The 13321-nt window shown below is 38.4% G+C and overlaps 1 protein-coding gene across 1 annotated transcript in view; it reads left to right on the forward strand.

Moving 5' to 3' along the window:
* The window catches only part of smyd3 (SET and MYND domain containing 3), an 81488-nt gene that overhangs the window by 52770 nt on the left and 15397 nt on the right, over positions 1-13321 (forward strand). The window contains exon 6 of the mRNA XM_055015603.1: positions 9455-9522. Within this exon, the coding sequence (XP_054871578.1) occupies positions 9455-9522 (68 nt within the window). The remainder of the gene's footprint in view (positions 1-9454; positions 9523-13321) is intronic.

Below are 13321 nucleotides of genomic sequence, written 5' to 3' on the forward strand. Positions count from 1 at the left end.
AACGTTAAATGTAATTGAACGTGTTACTGGAGCTGCATGTGTACCTGCATCGGGATAATAACAACGTAAACTACACTGTAGGGATGCACAATGTTGGATTTTTCTGATATACTGCTGTCTTTCAACTCATTTTTGTGGATGCCAATATATATGCACAAATTTTATCTCCTTAATTGCAGAGAACATCAAATCTCCCCTGTAGTGGAATTAACATATAATTATGCACATTCTTATGTCCCACTGGCAGGCGCAGACATAGTAGGAAAAACTTAAACTTTCATGTAACACATGCCATATTTATTTTATTTTCAAACAAAACTTTAAACTTTTCATTTGACAGACGATATCTGCCATTTTATGCTGATGCCGATGTTTCATTTCATTAATGGCCCGTACAGGTGATGATGCGGATATCATCGTGCCTCCCTACGGCGCTGTCAGCTGTCCAGTCAGCTGTGGAGTTGGATTTAGTTCAACTATGTCATCAGATGGTCATGCGGCTCAAGCTCAGACCTCAGGCTATAAAATAATATTGTAGGTTTTTATTGTAGCTCCTGAAAGACGCTTTCTGCCTGCAGTGTCAGTGCACATCTGACCAACCTTCAGTACATACACAGTGTACTCTGATGCAGCTGCTGCACACAGTACAGTTCACTGATGGCTCCTGAGGGGTCGACTCATCAGAACATCACCTCTGTCACATGGAGACCAACTAGCCAGCACTGCAGTATTTCCCACAGTATGTTTATATTTAATAGAGCTTTAATAATATTCCTTATTGTATGTGTTATACATAATGATTATAGAAACTGAGTGAACTAAAGAATAATGTGAGTTTTTTACAAAAAAAGAAGAAATAGTCTAAGATAAGAGATTTTAGTAGCGACTTGCAGGCAAAAGCACAGCTGTCTCTTTGTAAGTTGATATGATGAATGTAAGTATATCCATCTGTTTAGTCATCTAAAGAAAATTAAACGTTAGCATTCCATTATCAATCTTATGCTATTTGATGAATTTAAGTCCATTGTTTTTGAACTATCTTTTGCTTCTCAGAAACTCTAAAAAAATTGTTTCTTATTTCTTAAAGTAGCCACTGTTGTCCTTTAGAAGTGCCTGACTCACTGCTGGAAATATTTTAACCAGCTTCAAGAAGTCGTCACCTGAAACGATTTTCATGCAACATTTGTGTGTGTGTGGGTTGTGTTTATCTTTAGTACTGTTGGTGTACAGAGATATTCATTGAAGAGAAACAACAGTCCATCATTACTTTAGGACATAAAGGTCAGTTGTGGAAATTTCCAAGAACTTAAAAAGTTTCTTTCATTGCTAATTTACAAAACTGTTGAAATGCAGTGAATGAACTGGCTCTCACAAAGACCGCCTCGTGAAAGGAAGACCAGGAGTTTCCACAGCTGTAAATGATGAGCTCCTTTGAGTCACCAGCTTCAGAAATCGCCAATTAGCGGCACCTCAGATTAGAGGACACATCAATGCCTTGTTGAGTTCAAGTAGCAGACACATCTCAACATGAGCTAATCAGGCCTTTGTGGTCAAATTGCTGCAAAGCAACCGCTACTGTAGGAGACGAAATACGAAAACAAGAACTGAATAGGTCAAGAAGCAAAGAAATAGACATTAGATGAGTGACAATCTGGATTTTAGTTTTACATTATTAAGTGAATGTCAAGGGGGTGCAATAGGTGCCGACTATGAAGGATCTACAACGGAAACATATTTAGTTTGTTGACCCTTTTTGTTTATTACATAGTTTCACATGTCATTTGATAGTTTGATGTTTTCCACATGCTAAAAATAAAGAAAAAATACAACATAAATAGGTGTGTCCGGGCTTTGAGTGGTGCTGTACACGTATTTGGGCCTTACAAGGAAAAATTAATTAACATTTTGTAATAATCTTTTTAGGTTATGACAGCTCCTGCTGAAATTTAATTAAGTGGTGGAAATAAGTCTCCCGAATTACTTGTTAGAGAGTATGTTCATGCAGCAGTGTCAGTGAGTGAGAAGAGGGTGTTTAGCCCCGTTTTTTCTTCATATTTCCTCTGTAATTCTGACTGTGTTTGTCTGCCTGTCTATTGAGAGATGAAAGCACCATGATTAGGTCATAAATACTTTATCAAAGCAGTAAAAGTGCGCTCACATGCATGCACAGAACACACACAGATGCGGCCTTTGATTGGGTCTGATGGCCTTTGTAGTTTTTCTCAGAGTGACAGTAATTGAACCGATTCCAGCAACATTAAAGACATAAACCATCCAGTCACAAATTTTTTGAACCGACGTGACAGGACAAAGCAAACTAATCCAGCGCCTCGATATGAGATGACAGGACCTCCCGCTCCCCACCAACCCAAAACCCCTCCATCCATCCACTTAGAGATGTGCCATCCGTACATGTTTCCAAAATGTCACTGGGATCATTTTGATCTGCTCCTCCTGCCATGAATACTTAATGTCAGCACAGTGCAGTCCTGCAGCTGACTGGAGTTTACTGTGAGCGTACAGGTTAACATAAGCATCCCAGGGTTTTCCTAGTCTTTATTTCTGATGGGGATACGTGTACAGGAATGATGATGCCTCACACAACTTTTTCTCTTTGTAACAGTAATAGAATAAGGTGTAAAGTTTAGCAACTGATCCAAAAAATGTCGATATTTTTTCCTAAAACAAAGTCCTGAATTTGTGAAGTACATGTGCCATTTGAGCAGATGAATAGGACTGACTCATTAGAAATCAACAGGCTAAGAAACTCTTATAAGTGAGGTCTTCAATCCAACACAGCAGCTACAGTTGTGAACAAAAGCTTACATGCGCTTGTAAAGACCATGTATATCATGACAGTCTTTTCAATATATTCTGTAACTCTGAATTTTCTATAAAGGAGTCCTCGAAACGCATGCATCTTTGACACGAAAACAATCCTGGATTGCTTTTGATTCTATGTTTCAATATTTTGCTTTCATAGAAATGTTTTGTTTTCAAAGCAATTTTATTTCATAGAAAGAATTAATATTCAGGATTGTTTTATTGTAACAAAGATCCATGTGTTTCAGTGAAAATAAGGAAAATAATCAGTTATAGGACTAATTATAAACTCAAGACTGCAATGATACTCTTTAATTCTCTATTTTTTAACTTTTAATTTTAACCCTCAATCTGTTCTTTAATTTTCAAACTGCCTAGTTCCTTTGTTTGAGCTGCGTGCTAATCTAGTATTTTTTTCCATTTAATTTATTGTCATTTTTACTTTTTATTCTTAATTGACTGCTCTGACTTGTCCCCTATAACTTGTGTAACTGTCTCTGCGTTTGCATGTTTTAACTGTCAAAGCACTTTGTGAACGCTGTTCTTAAGTCTGCTATATAAATAAAGTTATTATTATTATTGTTACTATTATAAACATGATCCTTACACGTGTATGTCAAATTTTGTTAGCAACTGTATTGACTGAATCTATGAATATCTATTTTAAAGTAATAATTACCCTGACCCTTGTTGGAGTGTTTCTGTTGTATGGAGTCCAAAATTTGTAAGTGAAGTTTGTTTTTCATTCCCCCAGACGGATGCGACATCTTTGATCTTATTTTCCATTTTCCACATCACAGGCTGCTCACCACACCCTCCTCTCACTCGCCTGTCTTTGCCTCTGTTCTTTTCTCTCACATTTATCATTTCTCAAAGTTTCATCCAAAATCTAATCAGCAAAAATATTGTGTGTGACAGGCAGAAAAAATAAAAGAGCCAACAAATGACTGGAGGACTGGCATTTTCAGCAGCATTTTGAAGAAAACCCTTCCAGACATAATGCACGCTTTGGTGTCTTTTGTGCAGATGCAGTAATTGTAAAATTCTCCACAGTGAGCATGGCAATATCTGAATCCCATCAGGCCTGTCATCCCCATTAAGAGTCTACTGTTATTTGGTAGAGGGCTCATTTCATTTCATTTTGTGGAATACAGTGCATTCACTCAAGATGGACAGAAAGTAGTCCTGCAGGTGCTCTAACATCTCTCTGTGGCTTTCTGCTAAACTGGTCCCCCTTCACAAACACTTCACCGCAGTGCCACCTCATATTAGCTCACACTCCCATTTGTGGAGGGCTCTCATTATTAACGAGAGGTTATAAATAAACAGGTAAACTGTAGGAGGCTCTCACCGTCTCCTGTCATGTGAAGAAAACAGCCATCACCATGGTTACTGATGGACGATATGTTTGCCTAGCTGTGGAGGTATATTATGTGGTCTGCAAATGCACAACATCTCAGCCAGAGAGCAAATCGTACAGACTAAAGAGCTGAAACAAACCATTATTTTCAAAATCGATTATTCTGCCAGTTATTTTCGTGATTAATTTTTCAGTCTTTAAAATATCACAGAGGAAAGAAAAATGGTCATTATAATCTCATACAGTCCAAGATAATATATTCAAATTGCTTGTTTTTCCCAACTGAGTTCCCAAACCTCAAAGCTAATCAGTTTAGTTTTGTAAGCAACCAAGAAAACCTGTAAATATTCACCTTTGAGAAGCTGGAACCAGATCATTTTTGGCTGATTAACTTTCTACCAAGAGTAATCAGGCAGTTTATTTCTAAAATTGCATTCCAAAGCAAAGGAATAAAAAATAAGCAATTTTTCATTCTCTAAAATGTTATTTGTAAAAAGCATTCAGACCTATGTTTATGTCCAATTTGTACAGTTAAATGTGGGTCACATTTACCATTGAAAAACTTCACTGCAGTCCTTATCTAATTAGACCAGCTTAATTTGTACTGATGTTTGTGGGAGCGACGCTTGCTGAGACGAAAGAGCAGGTTATAGTGTCAAGAAAATCATTATGTGGTGACACGAGCTCCAGCAGCTGTGCCTGTAGCAAAATAAGAGACAAGTAGAGAGGTTAGAAAGTCAGAGAAAGAGAGGAGGAAGATCTGGGAGGCAGATGAAACTAGAAGGGCACTTGGAGAGCGCATCCACCACAAACATCGTATCTCACAATTTTACCAAAAGTGATCTGGATCCACACCAAAATTTCTTCGGGTCTTGCTGTGCCCACGCTCCACCTCTGCACCAAGTTACAGAGAATTCAGCTTATTAGTTTTTCTGTAGTCCTGGTGACAAGTAGAAAGACATACATTCGCCTTAGCTGTACCGACACAAAGCAGAGTGCGTTTTTGTTTGGGATGCAAAAGGCATCCTCCAACTGACTCTGCAGATGTGGATGTTCTGCTAGATTGACTCTCATCCCTTGAGAGAGACTGAGGGTGTGTTAGAGAGACAGATAGAGATCTATATGCTCAGTTCAATGCCCTACCACTGTTTGTTTAAATGTTCTTCCCTGAATTAATGCTGTCACTAGCCACTGCTGCCTTTTCCTAATAAGGTGTGAACTGTAGGGGGCTTAAATACTCCTCTTCACACAGTAGATGAGTAAATAACGTGGGAAAATGGTATGTTATTCTAAAATAATAATAGAGAATATTACAAAACATAGTTCCGCTTGTCTCATGCACCACTTTATGTGATCTTTTTAATAGTAGTTTATCTTAAAGGGTCAATGCATATCATCAAACCAGGCTTCCAGACCCTCCTCTTTACTTATTTTTTCCTTGCTCTGTTTATTCTGTGGTTTAGTAACAATGTGTTGCCATTAAAGTGCGGACTTGACTGTCCCTGAGTGATGACGCCCACAGATTACTCTATGACAGCAGCCTCATACTAATGGATCCAATGTACATTTATTTGCTTCTAAAGCAGCAAAACAATTTGCAGCAATTCAGTTCTTTCCTCAATCATTTGAAGGATTTTTCTACAAAATTTAACAAATATTCTCCATATGACACTCAATTGACATATTGCATGTAGTATTTTTGTGTTTAGGATTTTTAGCTAAAGAAAACAAGAAATTTTGAAGGTATCAGTTGTAACTCTGGGAAACTGTGAGCAACATTTCTTCATAAAACATACAAATACTAGATTAATCAAGACACCGTTAATAGTCACCATCAATAATGGGAATTTTAAACGCAACCCTACTACTCTACTGTATAAAAGGTTTCTGTGCATGTTTGGGACTTTGCACACAAGATGCCAGAAGCATTACATACAACAGCATTTACCACACATTCTGTTGTTTCAAAGGAATCTGTATGATTCTCAGATTTCTCTAAACTGAATTTCTTACAAAAAATAGCAAAATATTTACACGGAACACATCTTAAACATCTGTATGTTTCTATCATATGTGACATCTGTTTCATAAAATGAAAATGTAATAAATGCACTTACCTGTTATTCTATTGTGATGTATTGTAATTCATTTATAACATATGGCTCTGCTCTGTGATGTATCTGTGTGCCCCCCATTGTAATGCACGCTTTATGGCACGGATGATAAATGTCTGTGAGGGGAACTGAATAACAAGTTCACAAGATGAAGAAACCACAGTTTGTAGGTTTGTGTGAAAGAGACAGAGCGGGAGTGGAAAATTTTTGATAAAGATTTTGCATATTGTCGTGAATGAGTTGAGTAAAAACCCTCATATCCCACGAGGCCTGACTGTAATGGTGTTTATTACAACTGCAGATTCAAATCGAATCAATTTGAATCAAATATCAGCAGGAAGGGAAACATCGTCTGCGACTCTCCTTAAATTTTACCTCCACTCTCTGCATGTCTGTCTCTTTCTCTTTATCTGACAGAATACTAATATTACCAAACCTAGTTATTTTTCTACTTTCTGCATGGGACAGAGAAAGCACGCCCAATGCACACAAACACACCATAACCACGAACACACTTGTTTACCAGCATCAGCGCAGTATTTGACACATCAAAGACAGCGGTGTTCGTTTCCTTTTCTTTCCTTTTTTTTAGTTTTCACTTCTCTGTTAACTTATTTTATGTTTTTAGTGTGTTTATTGATGTTTTCTCACTCATCATCTCTCGCTGTCATTTTCTTTTAAACAACTTCTTCAGGCATCTTATTATTCAAACCATGTCTGTGCCAACTCTGCCACTTGAAAGAAACAAACCATCTCTCTGCCTAGTTTGAAATTTTCTCTCTGCTACCTGAAAGCTTTGGCTCATGAATTAATTTGTTCCTGATATGTGTATTTAATATCGGCCTCAGCACCCTGATATGTTGCAGAAGATTTATATAGACAAGTGCTAAAGCATGTCCATAATGGTGATTTGTGACAACACTACACTGTGTATTTAGGAAGGCTGACTGTTGGTTATTTGAGTTTAAACATTTTAGTAAGAAAAACAATGTGATTGTAAAGAATTGCTTTATTTTTTAAATATTTATTTCCTAATCAACCATTGGTTTAGATTTGGCTCGCGTGTATCAAATAGGGTGTAAAGATTTATATACATCTTTATATATCAATATTTAATTTGTTTAAAAATAAAATACAATACACTTAAAGGTAAAGTGTGCAATTCTAATCCAATATGTTTTTTAAAATTTTTATTTATTTAGTGAATATCTCCTCATAGTCACCTAGCCTTCAATTTTGTGTGTGCACTAAGGCAACAACTGGCTCTGTACATGTTTGTGTTGTGGACGCTAATGCTAGTGCACAAGATTAGCCAAACATGAACAATTCTTCTCCAGAATCACAGACTGCACATTTATTTTTGTTTCTGCGATAACATACCAATAGTTGGAACAGAACAGGCCCCGTAAATCCATTACTTCAGCCTTTCTGCTCCCATTGCTGGGCAGGATCTGATCGCTTCGACTGTAACAATTACAGGTGGTTACTGGGCCTAATTCCAGCTTTATGACAATGTAGGAAATATTATAATGGAGATTTATTATGTTACCCTGCATGCTGAATTTTACATTGATGCGATTTACAAAGAGAAGTCGATGAGAAGAAACAATGCTTTTTGTGATCTTCAAATTTAACCGCTTAACATTAGTTTTCTCTGAGTTAAACCAGTCAGCATCAGGCTACGCAGAGCAGTTTTTCATTAAATACTCCAGGTTAGGCATGCTTTTTCTACACCAAAAGCAACCCTGAAAAAGGCTTGACAGGGACAGTTCCTACGATCAGAACATGTACGATGAAAGATTGAGGACCCCCTAAAACAGCTTGAAGGCTCCTGCAGCGGAAAACGGCTTAAGGATGGTGGAAATAAAACACGATGACCATGTCTGCCCTCATAGTTTAGCATGTTAGCTAACATGCTCTAATTTGTACAAAACTTGGATAAACAGTTCAATTTCAAGGGATTCTTGAAGTCATTTGGATTCATCTTTTTGAGAACATAAATGATTGTACCAAAATTTCAGTCCCGACCAATATAGTGGACCAACCAGCTGAGCATCATAGTTGCCATGTCAGTAACATTGCAAAAGCAACAAAAAACACTAACAAGAAGGGCTGCTCCATTTTTTAGTACAACACCAAAAACAGAATAATTGATGCAGGTTGTCATGAAGTTTGAAATCATATTGATACTAGGAATGTCCAATAATATTGGCCCACTGATATTACCGACCCGATATTGGCATAAAAATGTAACATTGGTCAATATCGTTATCAGTTTTTTTTTTTTTTGCCTATCATGAAAACCAATAAAATATTGCCTGGATTTTGCCGACAGTTTTAAAAATTGTACAGTATAGTTGCCACATTGTAATAGACATAGAGGGAGGGATAGAGGGAGAGTGTGAACTGTTGTTTGAGACAATAAAAAATAAATAAATAAATATAGCATTTTTTTTATAACTTAAGTTGAAGAAGTAATTTTCTTATTTTGCACAGACAATGTTTACATTTGGAAAGCCTTGTTACGTTTGAGAATACATCCAGTGGGGCATCACAATAAAATTAGGCATGCAAATATGTTTTTCTCCCTGGATTATTAGTGTATTTACTGCAGTCAAAGAGAAACACCAACCAAGCACACCATACCAATCTTACATTCACAAGTGGTTTCATAGCAGCTCTATAATTACAAATGAACCATTTGGTGTTTTTTGTTTGTTATTGTCTTCTTTGTTCTCTTCAGTGTAGTTTTATAGAATACTGTCTTTACGTGTGCTACATTTTCTATCACTTTCTCATTTTAACAGGGTCTTACTCCTCCTGCTCCATTAACATCACTGTACATATTCACATTTTTTAGTTGAAGAAAAATATTACAGGCATGTCTTTTCTTTCAAAAGCCATTTATTTTCTTTTATAGAGACAAATTTTCAGGTTCAGAAATAACCGGGTGGTAGTTTTACACAATGTAAGCCTCTTCATCTCAAAGCATGTCATGTCTCAGTCTAAGTGCTGCTGGGGTTTTGCAGGTGTCGAAAGATATGTAAAAATGTTCAGAACATTGTGATGAAAGGTAGTTTTGATTCCCTGAAGCAATTTAACAAATAATCACTTTCTCTTTTGTCTCCACATTTTTCTTTCTCTTTCTCTCCTTTAGGTGGTTTGTAATTGTTTCACCATCACTGACGGGGAGCTACAGGAGAGTGGAGTTGGGCTGTATCCAAGGTAATGCACGCACACAAAGGGCAATGTGAGGGGCACACATGTCTGAAAAGCATCATTAATTTCAATTCTAGCTCATAATCTTTGTTAGATGGTGCTCTTTCGCTTTTTTGTGGATTAAAAATGCCACAAAATTTAAATGCAGCTTGGAGTTACCTGCCCCATCACCGCACCCCAACCAGCCCCACCCGTCCTTTACCCGCTCGCCTTCAAAGCTCTCCTCGTTCTGCTCGCTGTTTTCCTGACAGTTCTTTGAAGTTCGAGGAAGAAGGGAGGAATAGAGGATGTGAGTTTTTGTTGCGGGGTGAAAACTTGAAAATGAATGTTGACAGAATATCATAACGCTGTTTGGGGAAGATGGAGGCAAAAGAGAAGCCAGAACACAGGGAGAAATACAGAGTTTGACTCCAAGTGATGCGTGATTGATGATGCGATTGTTGCCTGGAATGTGCGAGTGAAACACACACACACACACACACACACACACACATGCACACAGGCACACAAACTGTAAGGCGATATGCACTGTAATCCCTGTATTGAGTCCTGGGTGAATAGGGTGGGATTTGGCCTGTTGTTGTACATGTTGCTAGTGTTGCCACACACACACACACACACCCACACACACACACACACACACACTCCAGGTTTCGCAGCCGGTTTATCTGGCTGGTGTTGAGATGTCAGATGGTCACAGTGGCATTACCAAAGCTCAGCCAAACCATGTGTGTCTATGTGCGATTTGTGTTGTAACTCATCCATAAATGATGGGCCTGTTCACAGGATGGTCCCCTGCCTATTCATATTTTGGGTTGCCTAGCAACCGTGGGTTTGCCAAAGCAAGGGGGATTACTCTGGTGAGGCTGCACCTCTTAATCCCGACACTTTCTCTTCATTTTCGGTCTCTGATGCATTTGAGAAACTCTTCCCCTCATTAGCCGACTATCTTGTTCTCTTCTCCACTGCACTCCTTCCGTCTCTGTCTACCTCGTCTTCAATGCTAATTGGACTGGTTGAAAGTATGATGTAAAGTCCTCTCTATCAGGAGCAAAATGATTCACGGTTGCAATAACACCCACCTTTGTTCACTTGTTGTTATCCACCTTAGCTTGGTACTTCATATCACCACAGAGCAATGTAAACCCATGAGGTCCTCATAGAGGTACAGTGAAATAAAAACAAGATTACCTGAGAATATGACACAAAAACCTGAGATATGTTTAAGAGTTGCACTCTTTTCAAATGTTTTGGTATCAGATTTTACTAGAAAAGAAGTGGTTGTACAGCACGTTACCAGGATATGTCAGAAATCCAGTAAATAAATGTGTAACAAATGAAACAAGGACTCCTCTCTGCACACTGTGAAAATTATGCACTCAGCGCTGGTTAAATGTAGAAATGTGTTGTCTTAAAGAATGATGCAACATCACCAAGCTCTGTGTGCTAATAAGGATCATAACAGACAAGCCTCTCAGTCTAACAGGTGCAATTAAACCAACAGGAGGGTGAGAATGATGCCAGTCAAGTGTGGTCCACACTGACCCGAGAGCAGCTCTAATTCATCCAGCAGGAGCTTTAAACATGAGCATCATTATCTGCTCCATCACCAACATCCATCAAAATGTAAAAACTGAAACATGTGGCATCTATTTAATTTTTTTTTTTACATTTCCAACACAATGTTTGAGTCCCGTTGCACTCTTTAGAATGCTTTCTTGATTTATGTAATTGAATTGCAGCAGGTATGATCATGATCTGCTGTTCTGTAGCAGCTCTATTAAAAAAAATTTACTTACAGTTTCAGTTCTTTAAGGTAGAGACTGTACATAACATTCAGGTTTAATTTTTACTGCTGCAGCATTAGTACAGGGGTGAACCACCTCTTCACATGACAGCGCTAACTGAGAAATAGAAATGCAGATAAGAGTAACAAAGCGGATGACAGTATTGAGGCTTTTCTCTCATTAAATATCAATTGAACTTAACGACAATAGTCCTCGCCTGCCTCTACTCTCACACGTGTGTTATCTCCCTCGTCGCCCTGCTACAGCAACAGTTAGCTTCAGTTAGTGAGAGCAGATACTGTAAAAATGAGATGTGGTTTAGTTAATTAATCTAATTAGTATGCTAATGAGCTGCTCTCCATCAGATGAAAGCGTCGTTTGGAGGGCTTGATTTCTAGTTGATATTCAACCTGCAACATCTCCACTGCAGAACAAAGCCAGGGGGTTACTGATGATTCTGAATGCAACACACACACAAAAACATCTTTATCTCTTGCACCCATTGTTTTGCTGAATATGATAAGCGAGAGCAGCAGTAATAAAAACATGCAGTCCTGTAGTATTTTTCCCAGTCGTGGGAGATTTTACGGATCAGGCAGGTCTTAAAAAGTATATTTGTATGTTTTTTAGAACCCGTTAAATCTACTATAACAAAGCAGACATGTACCACCCACCTAAACATTGCAGGCCAAGCAACCTCCCTGACCCCCCAACACCTCCATGGCAACAGTAGCCCATAATGCCAGTTGCCACCCTCAGCAGGACATGTACCCCAACACACCACAAAAATTGCTCATGAGTGGCCCGGGGCACACGGCAGAGCTAAGATGTTCACTTGGGTTCCACACTCTCCAGATCCAAATCTTATTGAGCATCCGTCGGATGTGCCAGGATAAGTCTGATCTAGATAAGTCCCACCCTACAACCCACAGGACCCACAGAATTCACTGCCATCATCTCAGTGCCACAGGACATCCCCAGAGGTCCTGTGTTCATGCCCCACTGGGTCAGAGGAGTTTTAGCAGCATAAAGGGGACCAACACAATGTTAGGCAGGCGGTCATAATGTTATGGCTGAGATATATGTGTGTGTGTGTGTATATATATTTATACATACATATAGTTTTGAAATTACTTTGTCTGCTACATATGAGATGATGTCTTGACACTGTTGCCATTTATAAGGCAACAAATGTAATACAATCTGCATAATACATAATACAATCTGTTGCCAGTTCATTACTCCACCAAGGAATGTGACAGAGTTATGTGATGACTGGCATATGTTTGTCCTTTCTGCGTCATTGCGAGATAGCGGCATGGCGTCACTGCAACTATGACAACAAGTGAACACTACGTCAGCTGCCTGCTGACGATCACATGATTGCGATCCTACTACAAATCCACCACTGCGGACTTATTGGGATATATCCATCGGAAATCATACAACGACTAAGCAGCCCTGGCGGAGTATTGTGCTCTCGGAGTGCTTTTCTTGTTGCAAATGTAGTCCTATGCAAGGCATGTGATAAATCATAAACTTGATTATTAAACTTTGATCATTTTGGAGGCTGCCGTTTGTGATAATACTAACCGTAGAGGTGTTTCTAATATTCGCTAAGTGCATTTTCAGTACAAGTCAAGGACATCACTCATCACATGTATACATGTGTGATTGCAGTGGATTATTACTCAATAGGCCAAGTGTGATCAGGTGTAAACAAGCACTTTAGACAATACAAAAAAAGCCTGCCTCTCTCTCTCATCCCCATGGTTGTCTCCTGTGATTGTGTTGGTTTACATCCATTTAGTGACTCCACTTCTTCTATAATATATCCTGTCACAAGAATGTCAGTGAGAAAACACTTCATACTAGGAAATCTCAGTATTAAATCTGTCATTATGATTCTAATGAAACCTCACAGAGATGATTTTGGTAATATTAAACATGAGGAAAACAATGTGTGAAGTGTAAATAAAAATACCTATACTTGGGATTGATGTCTTGATGGAGACACT

This window comes from Amphiprion ocellaris, chromosome 1, assembly GCF_022539595.1.
Source record: "Amphiprion ocellaris isolate individual 3 ecotype Okinawa chromosome 1, ASM2253959v1, whole genome shotgun sequence".
Lineage (NCBI taxonomy): Eukaryota > Metazoa > Chordata > Actinopteri > Pomacentridae > Amphiprion > Amphiprion ocellaris.